The 20,692-nt window shown below is 35.9% G+C and overlaps 1 protein-coding gene across 5 annotated transcripts in view; it reads left to right on the top strand.

The window, feature by feature from the left end:
* The first annotated feature begins 4,396 nt into the window (after positions 1 to 4,396).
* The window catches only part of LOC140158688 (uncharacterized), a 191,081-nt gene continuing 174,785 nt past the window's right edge, over positions 4,397 to 20,692 (top strand). For all 5 annotated transcript variants that reach the window (XR_011859816.1, XR_011859819.1, XR_011859818.1 and 2 more), the window contains exons 1-2: positions 4,397 to 4,851; positions 7,257 to 7,326. Coding sequence is in view for 1 of the 5 variants with exons in the window: in XM_072181871.1 (XP_072037972.1) it covers positions 4,597 to 4,851; positions 7,257 to 7,326 (325 nt within the window). In the remaining 4 variants the exon portion in view is untranslated. The remainder of the gene's footprint in view (positions 4,852 to 7,256; positions 7,327 to 20,692) is intronic.

Raw genomic sequence — 20,692 nt, forward strand, 5'->3', positions numbered from 1 at the left:
TTATTTGTTCCTGTGCAAAGATTGGTGAATAAATATATTTAAATACATGCTTGAACTATTTACACAGCCGTGACGTTACAGGTTCTTTCTTCTTTTCTCTTTCTTTCTTCTTTCTTCTTTCTGCCGACCACTACATTTGCTCTAGCACTTACATGCTTGTACCGATTTTGACCTAACTTGGTCACAACCATCATTCACCATGCCCCTACATGTCATATGAAACTCGTGGGGTCAAAGGCCAAGCAGAGTTCATAGGGGTCAAAAACGTGATTTCAACTCAAAATGCTTCTTCTCTCACAGATTACGTGGGAGAGTGACACCACTTGCACACATGCATTGTTATTATCCAGTGTCTATGGGGTCCTCACAGATTTGGGGTCAAAGGTCATTAAGGGGTCACTTCCGGTATAAAAGCGAAAAACCTTCAAAATTTTTATTTACTAAGAAAAACATAGGACAGTAACGGTATGTTTACAAATAAATTGTAGTTACTCTGTGCATATGTGGTATTTTTTTATTTTGGGTCAAAGGTCATTAAGGGGCCACTTCCGGTATAAAACGAAATTCCTTTAAAATGCTTCTTCTCCCACAAATTACGTATGACAGTGCGCCACTTGCACACGTGCATTGTTATTACCCAGTGTCTATGGGGTCCTCACAAATTTGGAATCAAAGGTCATTAAGGGGTCACTTCCGGTATAAAGCGAAAAACCTTCAAAATTTTTTATTTGCTAAGAAAAACATTGGAGGGTGATGGTATATTCACACATGAATTGTGTTTACCTATTGTACATGTCGTATTTTTTCATTTGGGGTAAAAGGTCATTAAGGGGTCACTTCCGGTCTGAGACGAAAAACCTTCAAAATGCCCCTTTCTGCCACAAATAATATAGCAAAGTGGTGCCACTTGCACCCATACATTGACATTAGCTAATGTCTATGGGCGTTTTATATATTTTGAGGTCATTAAGGCGTCAAAACACGGCTGTGTTCGTGGTCTTAGACCACAGCTAAGTCTAGTTTGTACTTTGTTCTGAAAATTACAGAAGGCAATTAGCGTAGTAGGCTGACGATATGTGACCTGTTCCCACTAGTACGGAACATGTCGCATTGGCAGATCTTGGAGATAAAGGCCTTTGAGAGATATATTGCCGATGTACACATATTACTTAAGTATTAATGAAAATGTACAAATTTATTGCCCTTTTTTGTCTTTTGTAATACCGACTTATTGCTGTGTATTTTATTTTTCAAATTACCTGTGAAAATTGCACCATATCTTCCAAAATATATACTACAAAAAAAATTGGGTGTAATTTTAAACTTATTTACCAATATGAACAACTGTATTAAAATCTCAAAAATGAACAATTTGCCATGCTCCTGGCTTTGTGGAAACAGGTCACATATTGTTGATGTAACTCCTAGAGGACTATTGCATTTCTTATGGCATTTCTGATTGGACAATTTAGCAATATTTTAATCTGATTGACCAATTAAAATACAGCTTTTAAATATTTAAGCATAATCCTCATCAGCCCTGCCACCAATCTTAGTACTCATAGGGTTAAGTTAGTTGTTGTGAATTAGTTGAATTGTGGTATCTCGTGCAGTGGCGTAGTGTGGGTCATCATATGGGGGGCACCGACCATGATTGGGGGAGCACTGGGTCTGATTTGGGGCACACGCTGTTTTTTGGCAATTTTCCTATGGGATTTTCTCAATTTTAAAATCGATGGGGGGACATCCCCTGTGCTCTTATGGCCTACGCCACTGATCCTGTGCATAGTAATAACCTCTAATAAAAATGCTGTTTATTTTGCACAGTTACACTTTTGTAGGTCTTGTGGTTCTTGAGTTATGGTGTAAGGAGTGTTGAAAGGAAACATCTTCATAAAATTAAAATGATGCATATTTCAAGAACCACAATACATTAAGCAATTTTTGAAAGTGCATGTTTTGCATTACGTACCCTTTCAAATCTTCAAGGTGTAACTGTAACTTCATTAATCCCCTAATTTAGACAATGAAAATTTATTTTTTGTAGTTGAACGACCATGATGCGCCATAAGAAATAAATAGACTACACAATACACAATTTTCACAGTATGGGTTCCAGGGGCCTACATTGAAGGGCCCTTATGGTCCAGGTTTTAAAGCTCCTGGTGCGGTCCATGGCACAAAAGCCCCATTAGCTCTCAATATTTACTAAGTTTCATATAGAGGCAAAAATGGTGCCAAACTAACTTTGACCCCACTGTGACATGAATTAAAATGCAACAAAATCAAAACTGTCAGCTGCCCGGTTGCTATTGTTCTAAACAATGGAAACCAGGTAGAACCGGCGGTCATCCCTTAATTTAGATAAAATTAGCACCAAAATGTCAAAATTCACTCCAAAGACTCGACAACATGAATTTCTATCAAATATAAATATGGGATATTTTGCTCCTATTGGCATTTATAGATGTTCAGGTGCATAAATGATACAAAAATTCACTCAAAGGTGTATCAAAAGAGACGATATAAGCCTAAATGGAAGGGTCCAGGGAAGACTACACCTCCTCAATTTTGGGTTCAACTTGCGGCTGAGTGGCTGAAATATGATTTTCATAGGTGGTAGAAGTGGGAGGACATGCCCCAAAAACATTATCCATGGGGGAATTTCCCCCCTAAAATTAATAGAAGAAAACAAAGGAATATTTGCCATGTTCATCTTCCTTTTGAGCCCCCAAAACATGGTTTTGGGCCAAAATAGGGTACAGTAGCAAAAATGTGTATGCTTTGTGCCCATCAAATATCAAAATTTACCTTCAGTTTCGGCTAAAGTTGTCTGAAAATTAAAATTCATGCATGGAAATACAGTGGCGTAGCGTGGGTCGTCCGATGGGCACCGACCATATTGGGGTGTGGGGGGCACCGGGTCTGATTGTGGGGCACAAGCTGTTTTTTTGCAATTTTCCTATTGGATTTTGCAATCTATGATGCTACGCCACTGCACAAATATATTTATTTATTTATTTTATTTATTCAAACTTCATCTAAAAATATCCAGTAAAACCCCACAGAATTAAAATCAGAGAACCCTGGCTATACCTATACCACCACATACAATATCGCCGTCAGTTATGGGGTGAAAATTGGGGGTATTTGGGTCCTTGCCGGCGGTGTGCGTGAACAATTAAACAAAAACAATTCTGGGTCTCATCTGAAGCATTTAGGTATCCCTTGCAGGTTGCAAGTGTGTCTAGTTTGTGATGTTGCACCTATGTGACAACAATTGCCTTGAACTCATTGGGAGCAAAACTGAATACCCCCCATTTTTGCTCTATGCGGGTATTAAGATGGTGACCGAATCAATCTTCTCTGGTTTTAATTCTGTGGTAAAACCTTAACAAAAATGTTTCCCCCCCCCTAAATTTTAATGCTTCTACTGCTGATTTTGCATGCTTTTTCAAGAAAAGAAGGGATGGTTGTGCGTCGCTGTCACCCAAAGTCCCCATATATTTTTACGAACACATGCTCAGTCACCCGAAGACCCCCTATTTTTCCATTTGATCTGTCACCCAAAGATCCTTACAAGTTCAATTTGAACAGCAACTTTCATTTATCACTGATTTTGTTACTTATTGTGAAAAAACAAAGAAATTTGAAGCCATTTAGAACTAGAAATCAGATTTTCGAGGTTTCTGTGGCGCTGTTGCGGCTCTCACCCAAAGATTCCATTTAAGAAAAAGGTCATGTTCTCACCCAATGACCCCATATTTTTTACATTTTGCTCTCACCGAATGCCCCTAGTGCGAAAGTGGCAGCCCTACATCTGTATTATCACCTGTATCCATTTCATATTGAAGTGCCCCCCCACCCAGGCCCTCTACCCAATTCACCACCCCCATGAAACAACAATATGTAAAGCAGCTAAACAAAGCATATGAGGTCATGATCAAGCACCACACATTTATTGGGGGAATATAAACCTTCATTCTGATTTTTTAACATACCTTACAGAAGTTGTTAGGGCAATTTCTATCATCATTTTAATAATTCATTGTCAGGTCTGAAATTTTCAATAGGGAATTTCCCTGCCTCAAAAGTATTATTATACCGGCCGCATTACACATACTTGTATAACCATCCGCGGTACTGCAGTGTTTTTCCCAAAAAAATAAAAAAGCCAACCATATTAGCTCAAGAGACTAATTATTTATTTTATTCAAATTTAGTTGGAAACATAAGAGGATTACATAAAATTCAAACGAAAGCCTGTAAAACCCCTTTAACCAGTAAAACAACAAACGGGTTAACTTTTGCGTATGAATATGAAAGTTTGCAAGTGACACGGCCTTGATTAACTTTTGCCTGCGTGCGTAATTTGGTAGGCACTGCATGATGCTCAGTGTGTGTGTTGAAGACGTGAATCACAGTCGGGTCGTTCTTGCATATAAAACTCGCAGTATCAAATGATTTTAGAATCAACATTTTATTCAATCTGGCGATTTTATCAACAACTTGACTGCATGTAAGCTTAGCGTTGCAGCTCAGCTACAGTGGATTTTGTTACCAGTGTTATACCATAAAATCAGGACGTTTAAAACAATGGATGGACATAAAAATTTGGAGAAAGACTGCACACCACAGCGGCAAGGCCAAAGGAGATGGCCGCTCGTGCTGTGGTCCAGCGTGTTGACATGCTTGACTTTATTTGCGGTGTTTTGCTGCTTTATTTTGAACGGGAAGATAGCTCATTTGGAAGGAGAAGTTAAACGATTACAAAGTCAAGATCACCAAAGGTTATTCGATGATGACGTCCAAAAAATATTAAGTGTGGAGGTCGACAGGCTGATACAAAAGGTAAGCGTTTCCAAGGAGGAGGAGGAGGAGGGGAGGGGAGATGTGAAAACCGGGGTGAAAACACGGTTGAGGGGACCGGCGAGGGTTTGGTGGGGGACCTAGGCCTTGCAGAACTTGTGATTTTCTCGAATTATTTTGGTATTTTATTGCTACCTATGAAGAAGTTCCTCAAGGTCTTTCTGAGATTTACCAATACCTTCATCACCGTAATAGGGTTAGGGCCTATAAATATGGAGTAAATTGTCTAAGGACACTCACTAGGTCAAATTATGAAGGTTACAATTCCAGATAAACATGAAATGTTTCCATTTATTCCCACCACAATTTATATTATTGTAACCAGTACTACGACATGAGTGCTTGAAGTTTACACAACCTGGCACATCATTCAATACACACAACCCTGTCAGGTAATAAATCTGCCTAACTTTGTAACATACAAGATCATGAAGGTTTTTTTTTGTTTTGGTCAATATCATGATAGCGATTCAGTTATGTTCTTTATTTTTAAAGTCTATAATTATTTGGAAAAAGAAACTCAATGTTTTTCAATTGAAGTCGGAAGAAAAAATGGTAGCAGAATCAAAGAATGGCGAAAAATCCAATCTGCAGCCATACTACAAAATGATGGTCAAACATTTGTTAAATTTATTTTAATCACAGATAGAGGGAATATATAATACACTTGTAATGAAATTTAACAAATATACAGATTATGCATTGACATGTTTGTTTTTTATTCCATTATTGATGAAAACAATACAACAATTTTAAACTTCCTAATCATGCTTATATTAAGTAATTTCCTGTAACAAGACAATGAAGTCTTAAAACTATTACCTGGAAACCAATGTGAATATATAATTAAGAAATAAAGGCTAAACAGTATCCTCTACGCCCAAATAATATGTCTGCGGCAGGTGTCTGAGGCAGCTAGTATTCAAACATAATGTGCCTAATCCCATTTTGACATTTAAATATTTTTACTACTGAAGACACATTATTTGCATGTACACCCTTTATTTCTAGTATTAATACCACAAAATAGCGCGATTTAAAGAGAAAATATCACTTTTGCCCAAATAAATTATTTTAAACTTGTTTTCATCAAGGTGAAGCATGTATCCATGTGTAAACTGTGACAGAGTATATTGATTGATATAAAATTGATATGAAAGTGAATCAATTGAGCTCACATTTAAGGGGGTACTACACCCTGCCCAATTTTGTGCCTATTTTTGCATTTTTCTCAAAAATTATGGTGCATTGGGGACAAGTAAGATATGTATATTATAGGGGCAAGGACTACAACTACTGCACTGGAAATTTTATTTCAGCACAGCCAACAGTTGTGGAGTTGCAGTCAAAAATGAGGGAAAACCAATATTTGATCAATAAATCAATAACTACTTGCTTTGTGTTGCTGTATTTTCAGTACAGTAGTTGTAGTCCTTGCCCTATAATATACATATCTTACTTGTCACCAATGTGCTATAATTTTGAGAAAATTGCAAAAATAGGCGCAAAATTGGACAGGGGTGTAGTACCCCCTTAATTGGTCTCACTATGAGTTTTGAAATATTAACTCATAGTGAGACCAATAAAATGGGCATAACGCATCCATAAAACAAATTACCAGCATATCATGGACTATCAATGCAAATTATGAAACATGGTCTTCATCCGTGGCATTGTCTTTTTAAAGACATTTCTTGTTATCATTATTATGTTCTGGATCCTATATTTTCACACAGAATAATAGCAAATAATAATGTGCCTTGTGACACATTTGGACAAATCACAGTGCATCATTTTGAATAATGGTCTGTGGAAATACTATACAAATAGAATCTGTGGCACTACTTTTTACTTAAAGCCATATTATAACATTTGCTGAGGAAGACGCCCTCACTGAATTTTTAAAATTCCCTTTTTACACATTAAATTGTACTTTATTAAACCAATATACCCTGCAAAAATCAAGACTCTAGGTGCTGTAGTTTTGTCAAAATCCGAGATTTTGAATAAACGCCGGAACCGGCGCTTTATTATTACGATGGAATTATTAGTTGAACGCATACACGATGTTCATAACACACAGTACGTACACGGCGTGCGGGACGGTGATATACACAAGAAAGGGTCGTACCACAACATGAACAAAGGAGTGGTACGTGTTGGCGATATATATGCGCTGGTAGTAAATTCCAATTTTTTGCTTTGCCGTAGTTGTTCGGCTCAAAAATAAAAGGGGATATATCTGACAGTAATATTAAGCTAACATTTTATGGCAAAGAAATGCTAATCTATTTTGTTTGAAAATGTTATAATATGGCTTTAATTTTTGTAACATTTTTGACTTTTTGCACACCCTATAATTGTCTGTCTGGTCTCTTTTATTTCAGCACCTTGATTCCCACACAGAAAAACTGAGAGCACCAAGAAGCATAGATTCTGGCTGCAAATGTGATGCAGGTATGTAGGAAATAGGATTAGTTAAACATTTCCTCTCTTCTCACTAATTTTAGTGAATATTTTCACTTCAAATGTAACTTGACTTTCTGAATGTACAACCTCAGTGATGTAAAAAGTTTACAAATTCATCTATTTACAACTTTTTAAGAAAAGAGAAGAATTGGAGTTATACTATAATTGTTTTACATTTTTGTATCAAGAGTGTCATTTATGACAATGTGAAAATTAATATTGTGAAGTTTAATTTTATAATCACATCAGGGATATCCAAGAACAATGAGGTCATAGGTGTAACTTAACAATTAACACTATCTGTATTGGTGGATATAAAGGTGCTAATTTAATTTATTGTATAAGCATATAGGTTTAAAAGGTTTAATATAGTTAACCATTACATAAAAATCTGTGGATTGAACAGCAATGTAAATGTAGCTTACTTTTAGAGCTTTTAAAAGCTCAGCCTTTTGCAAGATATAAATGTAGCTTACTTTTAGTGAAGAGCAGGTTATAGCCTTTTGTAAAGGGGTATCCAAGTAAAATTGACCTAAACTCACTATCTGAACACATGAAAGTATGAATGTGAACTTATTATGTTGCTTTAAAAATGATAAAATGTACTTTTTCTTTCTTTTACACACAATAGTAATGAAAACTTGTTATGCGCTGGTGCCCATCAAGAAAGACGATCATGGCGCAGCAACACAATAATGCAAATCAAACAAAAACTATTTGTTTCTGAAAGAATATTTTGTAGTTTTATATATAGAAGGGAGCTTTTTCTGCAAAACACAAAATTGGAAGTTTAATTTCCTTAAAGGGGCACTTTGTGATCGACAGCATCATCCCACCAACTTACTCCAAAAAAAGTTGATATTTTTATACCATCACTCAGAAACCTAGGACTACATCATGTTTGTGTGCAAAAACTTCCTTACAGATTCAGTTGTTTGACAAAGATATTGTCCAGTTTGTATCTTCCGGTTGTTGACAGCTGGAAAATACAACCTATGGAACACTGTAATACATATGATATTCATGATAATCCAATGTCCGCATCACCTGAAATTTTGGAAATAAGCTTTTTTTCATGGATATCTATTGAACCATACCCTATAAGGAGGATGCTAAAATCACAAAATACCCCTTTCATTTTGTTTTCAAACTTGATCAGGTCTGGAACTTACACTAGTACATTTTGAACTAGGGAATCAACATGAACATGAAAGCACTCGTTTCAAAATCAATGAATCTTTCAGTAATAATGGCACTATTTTTGGTCAATTTTACCCAATGTCATTTGATGGATAAACTTGAAATATTGCAGAGCTGTCCACTACAAGACTTCACCTAAATACTTGAAAATAAAGTCGTGCTGGGCCTTTGCGGTTAACCCCAAAGCACTATTACTAAGCCATAGTACAGAACTATCACTGCTGTGCAGCTTTATATGAAATCATGAAGGAAAAATTGGCATATTTGTTCATCATTTTGTGGATGTCACAACTGTCTGTGACAGCTGTCTGTGCATAGACAATTTGTATGGTTTTGATTTGAAATGATGGCTTAAGGGATCCAAAATGAGCGTTTATTGCGTTACGACAGTATTTTTTGTGGGACATGAGAGCACCTCAGACCTATCGAATTGCATTTTGAATCTGAAGCATGTCTTTCTGATATCAAATAATTTTCATTTTTGTAAATCACAATATAATACAAATTTTATGACAAATTATAAAAATTTGATATTTTTCAAATTTTTGATATATAACAGTCCTCGAAGTAAATTATATAAATCTAATGATATATTCTTAAAGTGTATGTAGCAGGAGGAAAAGCCGACGGTCAATTGAAAATTTTGACCTTTCATATTAAAAATATGGATTTTTTTACAAAAAAAGACCTAATTTTTTTTTTGGTGTTTTGGGAAAAAAAATCCATATCTTCAATACGAAAGGTCAAAATTTTCAATTGATCGTCGGCTTTTCATCCCACCTACATACACTTTAAGTATAAATCATCAGATTTATAAAGTTTACTTCAAGTACTGTTAAATAGCAAAAATATCAATTTTTAATGATTTGCCATAAAATGTGTATTAAATTGCAAATTTCAAAAAATCAAAATTATTTGATATCAGAATGACATTCTTCGTATTCAGAATGTAATTGATATGTCTGATGTGCTCTAATGTCCCAAAATAAATACTGTCCAAACGTTCATACCCCAGCCCTTAAGTATTCAGTGCTATTTTTGTGTCATAGAGTGCACTACTTGCACCATAAATTTCATATGTGGGGACAGAAGCTGACAGAATACAACTTTCAGAAGCGCAGGAAGTTCTTTCTTCTGTTTAATGCTATTTTTATTCATTTTATATTTTTATAGCGTCCCTATTGTACACCGTGTGAGACATTTAATTTGATTATACATGGAAACTAACTGCTATGCAACAATTAACCTGCAAGTCTATAGAGAAATACAGACTAGTAATTTATGGGATGCCCAAATCACTCATGATTGCGAAGAAATACATTTTCTATGAACATTATTTTAAGTTCTGTGTCCAAACATTGGCATTTGCATCTTTCTGAGAGAGGGGACTGTAACTTGGCTGGTAGATGGTAGTCTTTCTTGTAATGCAGAGTCATAGTTAAGTCTAAAACTTTTCCACTGCTTCCGCTAGAACAAGATTTTGGGTCTTTTTGCGCAGTAAAATTGCATTTTTCAAATTTTGGAGTCCACATGTATCCCATAATTTGAGACCTATAACTTGATTACCATGTCGGAATTTGTATGGAACTCTCCCGGGGGACTCTATAGTTTTCAGATGACAGATTATTGGGTACAACTGGACCCCATCATTTTTGGACCTAGTGGGGACCTAAAAATGCTTCAGTGCACAATTCAACATGCTAAAAATTTGTGAATAACCTTACCCTTTATTGCCTGTTAGTGTTGTATATGAGTAATGCATATAAGGGAAAGTGACAAAGTGTAACACTAACTGGTATCATGCAGGACTGGTATATAAGGGAAATGTCTAAGTGACAAAATATAACACTATCTGGTATCAGGACTGGTATTCTAGATAACAATACTGTAACTAATTCACACCTAGCAGTAGCACTATACAATGGAAATGTATCATGAACTTCATGCATACAAAAATAGAAACTTCTCTGACCATTGAATAAATCATTGTAAATCACTTTTTGGTCAAGTTTATGAAACACTCACTGTCCAGTCAGTCCAAAAAAAGAGTCCTTTGTTGACTCAAATTTATGTCAATTTTTATAGATGAGTTGACATCATTGCCTGACAGTATGCATAGCATCATCACAATTTCCATTGTTTTTTGCCTGGCAGTATGCCCATCATATTATATTCAGGGCCTGTGCTTTCAAAAGTACTGCCACATCATAAGACGGCTATTGATCAATGTAGTGGTTGTATGCAATTCACCTAAGCATATCGATATACCAGTCCCTTGCCTTTGTCGATAAACATTGAGATCAACTCATCTATAGATCGAATATCGGCGTCCAACGTACAGGGTAAAATTATGCTGAAAGTTCTGTCAGCTTGGTGATCAAATTTAAGTTGCAATTCCAGAGCTATGTGGCAAATTAATCAAATACATTAAATAAATTGAATGTTTCTTGATTTTAATCTCAAATCAATTTGAGCAGCAAATGACACTTTGCTTGATTGCATCACAATTACAGATATTCAACAGTTGCCAGAGAAAGGGTGCCTCAAAGTATGAAAAAATGACAAATTATATGTCAATTTGTGAGTGTAATGAGCGTAACATTCCAGAGTTTTGTTTGCCTTGTTCTCCTTTGCAGTAAACATAAATTGTAAGGGCAGATCCTTCCATTGAAAGTTGAGCATATATATATATATATATATAGATATATATATAGATATGTAGAGGGAGTTAATAGAGCAATTAAACTATTAGCAGACTATATCTGAATAACACATGATTTCCTCCCAGTCTGTTGAATTTCAATAATAGAAATCAGTCTAGTAATCAGATTGCAATAAACACTCAATATGTGAATTTGATTAATGCCTGAAATAAACTGAAGGACACATCATAAATAGTATGAAAGAAGGCAAGAATTTGCCAAGATGGTTCAACAAGACAGTTCCACCTAGAAAATTGAACAAACAAATGATCTGAAGTATTCAACTTTGTAAATTCAAGTGGGTGTTTTATGAGTAGAATTTCTGGTTTTTGTAACAGTCCTTCAACAAAAATTTGAACCATTCTCAAAAATGAAGAATGCTTTTACTTCATTAAAACGAAAAAAAACCCCACCAAATTGGCAAATAATCTTCAGCTGGGCTCCAAATTTATATGAAAGATGACAGAAGACATTGTTGAAAATGGAAATGAATGATCATAATCATGCATAGCTTAAAAGATTGTCCCATAAATATGTCATGCTACATCTTCACATACATGTATCCTAAAAGTTGTCACACAGCTGATTTGAATATCAGGTAAACTATGAACTCTTCTCTGGCCAGGCGGAGACAACATGGACATGTTTGACAGTCAAAGACGGCCATTTATCTTATGTGTCCAGTCATGCATTTTCTTTCAGTAGTCTGCATGTATACACGGTCTGCAAAATTGCACGCTCCTGAATGTCTGATGTGCTATTTTATGTTCATCCTTTTAAATTCTGGAAATGTGTTGGATGCTTGATTTGTATGGTAGTGTCAGATTAAATTGAGGCAGGCATTCCATCTTGATGTGATTTGGATGGGAGGGATGCACTATGAACTAGATAATATAAGAAGACAAGTTAAGGAAGTTAGCTACAAACCAAACGTTTGATGATGACCCTGCATGCCTGAAATACAAGTGTGAAATGTTAAAAATTCCAACCCAACTTTGACCAATATTTTAACATTTTGGTTGAAAGTTTTGAGAGATCAAAGATTTATATGCTGGACACATCAAGTAAATTTGTCATAGGTCATCATTTGACCATCTACTGGTACAGGAAATGTCAACAAAGCTGAGTGGGTTGGTTTGTGAGGCTTAAATGTTGAGTGAAATATGTTACTGGATATAGATCTGTATTTGATAGATTATTGTAGATGAGCCTTGTACAGAACCCATACTTCACTGATGACAGCGCAATCATTTGTTAGAAGTGCACAGAGATTTATGTAGATGTTGGGATTGAATTAAATATTATGAGATATGTGTGAGGTGTTTAGATTTGACTCATCTTCCACTTACCATTGGTTATTTGTCACCTTTCCATATTTGTCACCTTTGTTGAACAAATTCTTTCTCTATGGTTGGGGGACAGGTTCATGAGTTACAGGCAGGTTCTTAGCTAGCCACTCTTCCCTGGTACTTGCCCACCTGTCATTTTGGATGGGTAGTTTGCTTCTGGGACAGACAAAATTAATGCCTGTGATATGCTAATATTCCAAAAATAATGCTTGAATAAGTTCTGTGAACTCAAAACAAGACCAGACTAATAAATCAAGGATATAGCAATAGCAATTTGAACTGACTGCACCCCCAGAATGTGCAGAGGTTATGTTTTCTGGGTTAAATTTTGGACAGGCAGTTTTGGTGAAAATGATGGGCACTTGTCGAATCCTAGCTAAAACACTGATTGTAGAAATGTAGGCCATATGCATAAGGGTTGCGTTGTCCGAGTTTAATATTGGTGTGTTTGCCATATAAGTGTGTGGCGTGGGGTGCTCTTTTGTAAACACTGTCAATTGGGGACCAAAACATTTTTGATCTGACACCTGGACCATGCACCTCCTGGATTTATTGTGTGGGCATGATGGGTGTGGGCATAGTGTTATATTATGTCTAGATAGATTAGGCCTAAATATTATTTTCTTATAAAATAATATTTGAAACTTGGTAGGGCCTAACTGGAGTAATTCATAACCAATTCAAATATTACGATCATATTGCACATTTAGCTCAAACCAAACAAATGATGTGTGAGCATCAAATATTTGACATTTTTGGCATGCAAAAATAAGACTGGGGCATAGAAATCGGAAATAACAAATGTTCAATGTTTTGATTTGAAACCTTAAAACACCTTATAGTCAGCAGGGGTTCTTGAATTCTTATGTTTTACAAAATATCCATCGGATGTTTTGTCTTACAGGTGCTCAGTATTTGGTAAACATTTGTCATATTTAAAGATTGCAAATAATTCATCACAAGTTCTCTTCTTGAAAAACAAATTGATATTTTTGTAATGAAAATATCAATTGGAATTTTTACCTGAAAATATTAGGTGTTAATTATCCTATTCAGAGTGAACAGGAATAGAAATGTGATTTTGGAGTATTGGGATTATATCCTGTCAGTAGAGCTCTGTGTTCATACAGGAGTCAGACACTCTGAGGTTCAAAACCCTTGAAGAGTTTTTGGCCCTATGAACACATTTAGAGGTTTGAAACTTAAAGGGAAAGAGGTTTGACCAAAGATACTCAATATTGAGTCTCATTGTGGTTTGACCCACCTAAAATAAAGATAAAGATATCTAAGGGCATTTTTGAACCTCTGCGGATTACTGCACTCAGTAATATGCTCAAAGGAAACTTGCAGGGAGTGGTGGAGCCAGGCCCGTACGCAGGATTTCATTTGGGGGGGGGGGTGCTGATTTTGAAAAAGTGGACCTTTTTTCCAAATTTTGTGAAAAGTGGACTTTCTTCCTAAAATTTTGACCTGTTTTGTCCAAAAAAGCGTAAAAACCCTGATTTTTTGACTCGCTATGCTCGCAAATTCTGACAATTTTGGACTTTTTGTATACTTTTCCAAATTTGGGGAAGGCGTCGCACCAAGCACCCCCTGCGTCACGGGCCTGGGTGGAGCCAGGACTTTTTCAGAGGGAGGTGGAAGTTTAGGGGGAAAGCCAGCTGAAGGGGGAAAATGTTGACGAAAATGGGCTAAAATGTACAAACAAAGTCTAAAATCCTAAATATCAGGGCGGCCAGCATTCCACAGGAGACACCGGGAGGAGACAACTTCTCACAGGGGCAATTGCCCCCTGTCTCAGATGCTCAGAGTGGCTTTTAAAACCTTAAAAGGTTTTTTGTATTTTTTTAACGTTGGAACCATTAGTTTAGTGGTACATGCCCCTCTGAACATGGCCAGTACAGGTGAACATGTTTAAATTTGTTTTGGGTTTGTTATTATTTGCAAAGTATCATGACAAGTGAAATACCAGCTTCTTACCTCACAACATGTTTTCCTTGTTGTATATGTTTTCCTTGGTTATCTTGCTTTTTATTGGATGCTTACAACAAATACCAACATATTTGTCTTCACATTTCCTTCCACTTGTGGTTTGTGTGGTAGTAATCTGTTTTGATCTTCTTTGAGTTGGTTCTACTAATCTCTAGACATGTTTGCATGCTTCAGTCTTTTCCCAATGTTTTCTATAATCCTTCTTAGCATTTGAGATTTGTCACTTTTCAAAAGTAGCAAGCATCTCTCTTTTCTCATTCATTTTTTAAACAACATCTAATCTGCTGTTTGTGACCAATTTTGAGTAGTCCTACTGGGAGGAACATATTTCTTGCATCCAAATGGAAAACAAAATCATTCAACCATAAAGGATTTCATGAATGGTCAGGATGTGAAAAATGGTCACAATTTTATAGATGGCTGAAACCAGGTGGATTTTGCATACATTTTCCTTGCAGAAGATTTCACTGGTGTCCTCAGGCTTATAAAGACACACTCTCAGTGGGCGTGCGCAAAGGGGGGGGGGGGGGCCGGGGGCCCTGCCCCCACTTTTGTTGGTCCTTCGGGGGGTTTGGGGGAAAAACATTAAAAACATCAAAATTTGCTCTTAATCAGATTCTATTCGGCGGAACTGAACAACCTGGCCTCCCACTTTCAATGTGCTGTGCACGCCACTGCACACTCTTGGGAATGGGGTGGAGCGGGATGAGGGAGGTCCTGCAGGCTGTATACTAACAAATATTTTTTTTTGTATCTTTGATACTAACATGTCAAGTTTTGGTTCTAGGATTCATCATTACAGTATGCCTTTGTCCATCCAAAAAATCTGTCTATAGTACTAGTAGGAGGAAGTGGATAAATGATTGCTGCATCAAATTAATAACTTTATCAACCGGCAAAATGGTGCTGAACAGGGCTTCAAGCAGCCCTTAATTTCCTATTTTTCCAAAATTTATATTTTCTCTATATTTTTCTATATTGTTACAAAATTTCCTATAATTCCTATATTTTTTCCGAATTTATGAAAAATTTTATGTAAAAATTTTACACCCCCTTGTGTACAGGCCTGCCCCTCTGTATGAAAGTTAGTGAATTATATGCAGTGAAAAGTAGACATATAAGTAGGACTATCAATCTGTATAAGTTAGTGAATTATATGCAGTGAAAAGTAGACATACCTATTTAAGTAGGACTATCAATCTGTATTATTCTCATCCTATTTTACACTTGGTCAATTTTGAAACGTTAAATATTTTATTATTTTCAGATTTCCTGTGCATTAGAGTAACAATTTCAATTTAAATTGAGCAGCTCAACAACAACATTAGGCCCCCCCCCCCAAAAAAAAGATTGTTTGCTTGGCCATAGACCACTTTTTATAGCTCATGAGATGGGGTTGGTAGAAGTTTTTTTCTTTATTTTCTTTTTTTCCCAAAAGTGACCAGCAGCATCAACATTCATGCATTATCAATGGGGTCTATAAGTTACTAAGGACGCAGTCATGATAGGATGCTTCAATTCTTGTCAATTTTTGTAAATTCCTTATCTCAAATGCAAATGCAGTCGCGTTATATTGGTACATATCCGATGGTGGCAAATATTATTATTAGCATAATAATGAATTAAATTATTACATATAGAAATTTAACCAAAATATTGATTGGAATTGGATTAAGAAATAGGACGATCATCTTGAGATGGTATGCCTAATCTAAACCGAGGACAGAAATATAAAATTAAGTTTTTAAGTAATTCGATCGCACCATTTTTCACTTGCTTAATGGCTTTATTTACACTTCAGTTGATGGTGCATCGCTGAACTATTAAAAGGTTTTAACTTTTTTTTATTTATTAAAACTGTTTGAAGGGCAAATGTGAAGAAAATCAGACCAAAATTAGACAAAAATCACAGAAGGTCAATGAATTTTAAGTTGTTTAAACATGAAAAAGAATGACTGGTGCGAAAATGATCATTTGTGACAGAGAAGTTATCTGTAATTGTAGGCAATCGACTCGTTAAACATAGATGAGTGTTTTATAAGGCCATCATTGTGGTCTAGACCATTCACCAGTAATTATGAATGCTGTGCAGTGACCAGAAAATGTCTACAGCATGCATGATGAGGCCTAAAAAGGTTCGCAACATAACTGGGCCACGTGTGCACATTACTTCGTTAACTGAAGCTATAAAGCAGGGGAGGGTGTACTCAGTACAAATGACCATACAGGGACGTATTGCAAACATGGGTCACATTTTCAGTCATTTGGTGTATGAATTACCTTATTTCTAGCCAATTTTGATTATGGATGAGTCTTTTTTTATGTAAATTTTTCCAGAAAATGCCAATTTTGCCTCATTGTAATCAAAATGTGTGGACAAGTTCTAAAAAATTTGCATTAATTTTGGCTGAAAATTGTGACTTTTGGTAGTATGATAGGCCCAAATTTTGTGGGAAATTGGCATGGATAGCCCATTTCAAATTCATCAGTGGCACATCCCTACCCAAACCAAACTTGAGTATCCCTGGACTCAAAAAGACATGATTATGTCAGCATTCATCTACATAAATGCAGGTACCAATGGTCAAGACATTCAATTGCATTCATTTTTTACGAATGTGTATTAATACTCGTATACAGGCCTGGAAAAAATGTGGAAGATGGGAAGCTCCTTCCCAGGAAATTTGGAAGTTTGGAGGGAAATTAAGGTCCTTAAGGGGGTACTACACCCCTGGTCAATTTTGTGCCTATTTTTACATTTTTCTCAAAAATTTATAGCGCATTGGTGACAAGTAAGATATGTATATTATAGGGGCAAGGACTACAACTACTGCACTGAAAATTCAGCAACTCAAGGCAAGTAGTTATTGATTTATTGATCAAATATTGGTTTTCCCTCATTTTTGACTGTAACTCCAGAACTGTTGTCTGTGCTGAAATAAAATTTCCAGTGCAGTAGTTGTAGTCCTGCCCCTATAATATACATATCTTACTTGTCACCAATGCGCTATAATTTTTGAGAAAAATGTAAAAAATAGGCACAAAATTGACCAGGGGTGTAGTACCCCCTTAAACAAAGAAATACATAAGAATTTGGAGAGAAATTTATCTTTTTGAAGGGAAATTTTGATCATCTTCCAGGGAAATTTTAATTTTTTCCAGCCCTACTCGTACAGTCGTAGATCTTCAAATCTTGTATGGTATACTTCAGTCAGACTATAGGACACATGATTGGGATCTAATCAGACCAAATTTGGCAATAAATGAAATTAAGATATAAGTAAAAATATGAGCTGAAATGAATTCAAAATTATTTTAACAAAGCTTCAGTTTGTCTGACTGATTGTTTTTAAATTTTGATTCTATCTTTATAGTCATGTTAGTATCTTTTAATCCAGAAAGCTCCACCCGGGGGGGCCACTATAGTGTCAAGAGGGGGTATCAGGCGCGTCCGAGGACTCTCAAAAAGCACCCTAAACAAGTATTTCCGAGACTGAAATTTTCCCCCTAAACAAGTATAAGTTGCACGATTTGCTACCCTAAACAAGTAGTTGTCTTTTCTCCAACCCTAAACAAGTAATTGATGCAATTATTACCCCTAAACAAGTAAACACACAGAACCCAGGCGGCGAGTGGCATGATAGGGCTAGCAATTTGTGGAAAGCCGTCTGAATTTTGAGTCATACAAGTTTACGTGGTGCTAAAGCTTACCTCAAAGTTCATGCAGTATGTCCAATATTTTTCAAGATTTTTGGGCCAATAATTTCCCCCTTTTTGGATCACAGGTCCAACCCTTTTTATTGAAATAGTGTAGAATTTATTCTTTGGGATTGGGATGTACCCATTTCTCCACATATCCAAGAGAATTTTGAACTGCAAGTCCAACGCAAATTACGACCATGGCGATTGCAAACCACACATTGAAGTTGGAAGAAGGCGGCAAACACGGCCAGTTTAGCTTGGTTTATTTCCTAATTTCGTCTCGATTTAAAACATCCTAGAGCATTAATTATCATACTGGATTTAGTGGTAAACCCAACAAAATCCTGAAACTCATTGATTTATATTTTAAGAAAGCCAAAATAGTTCCAAATTATTCAATCGTTGTGTTTGTAAATACCCGGTAAAATTTCACACATGTCAAAAGTTCATTGACATAGCTTGTTTACAAACCTAGAAGTTCGTGGTTGCTTTGTTGCTCCTTTAGACCATGTTCCGATCAACCAAATTTTCTGGGCTGGGAGCCACCGAGACTATGAATATTAATGAGTTTAAAGAGGTTCGGCCAATCGAAAATCCTCTTATATTTTTCCTCATAATTTATTGACTCCACTAAAAGAAAAAGCATGCTGATTGGTTGTATTCTGAACAAGTTGTGACCTCGTCCGGGGACCTCGTGTTTAGTATGCTAGCTGGGCCAGTCCTCTGACAGCTAAAAGATGGCTTTTAACTGCTTTTGGCGTGTAGGAAGAAGACACTTTCCTTTCACTTTTCATGAATGAAGGAGAAAGCACAAAATCCCAAACTTGGCAAAACTACCCTAAGTACGTAAGAGCTCCAAAAACATACCCTTTTACACCAATTTTACATGAATTTGATACCCTATTCACGTTACATGCGTAACGTACCTAATCTGAAAAAATACCCTTTTTACGTGAATTCACGGATGGCGCCTGATACCCCCCTTCACCATTACAGTGGCCCCCCCGGGAAGCTCCATTTTCTAGCTTTTGCAACCACATGTATCCAGAAAGTGCAGAGCCCTTCTGATAGCTATGTTGTCCCACAAATACCATCAGCAAACAAGAGCTTAGAAAAGGCAGGCTTCAAATCATAAAATGTTGACACTTTTACTGATTTAACCAAGTTAAGTAACAAAGGAAGCCATTGTTGGATTAGCTTCAGCAATAAGTACTTCACACCCATTCTCCAGACTTGTTCAAATTGGAATGACTTTGTTATTGTAACAAGGGGTCTCACAGAATGTATAATGAGCTTGTCAAAGGGACCTTGAAGATCTGCAAGGTATTCACAAAAATGCACTATATTAAAAATAGAAATTGGAGTATCCTGCCAACCAGTTTCAGTTTCAAGGAAAATGGTCCTGAAGGTTACAGAGGCCTAAAGTCCTATTCAGACTCCACATTGCAACATTGTGTGATGCATTTTTACACCGCAGCATCACACGATGAAAAATTTAAACTTTACTGCAACGATATATCATGTCCGCAATTAAAGTCCTGTTTTTTTAGCAGCCAATCACAATTAAGCATGCATGGCTGCGATATAGCAAGAGAGAGCAAACAAGTTGAGCAAAATTTTCACCGCTGAGCTCATAAAATCTAGCTCAGATTTCATTGTGGCCAGTGTTCTAGCCGCACTGGTAGGGGATATCCGGCTCAGAGTCTTCCTGACCGGTACTAAAGCTTAAATATATTGGTCACCGACCGGCACAAAAAATCTGTAAAATCACAGAAATTGCATAAGTTAAGCGCTTCAGACTCCATATTATACGTACAATATTGTATGTACAATATTTTCAAAAACGTCAAAAAGTATTACACGTGCAATAAATAGTATGTACCGGGAAAATATATATTTTGCTACAATCATAGGTTGCTTAATTGATACGGAGTTGCCAGATTTCTAAGAGTTCTAAATTTAGTGAGTGCACGGAATGATGAACATCTTAATGTCTTCTTGTATTAAACCATGGTAGGTATCATAATACCTACCATGATTCAACTGTACTTGAATTATTATATAATCAATGGGCACCTTTTTAAAGTTAATAATACGTCGTATTAATACTAATATTAATAATAGTAAAATTGTAATAATAATATAAATGGCACATTCAGATCTTATTTATTTATTTATAGATTTATCTATTTAGGCCTATTTATTTATTTATTTATTTATTTATTTATTTATTTATTTATTTATTTATTTATTTATTTATTTATTTATTTATTTATTTATTTATTTATTTATTTATTTATTTATTTATTTATTTATTTATTTATTTATTTATTTATTCATTGATTGATTGATTGATTGATTGATTGATTGATAACTGATTGATTAATTGATTTAGAGATTCATTTATAC

The sequence above is a fragment of the Amphiura filiformis genome, chromosome 8 (genome assembly GCF_039555335.1).
Source record: "Amphiura filiformis chromosome 8, Afil_fr2py, whole genome shotgun sequence".
NCBI classification, from domain to species: Eukaryota; Metazoa; Echinodermata; class Ophiuroidea; order Amphilepidida; family Amphiuridae; genus Amphiura; species Amphiura filiformis.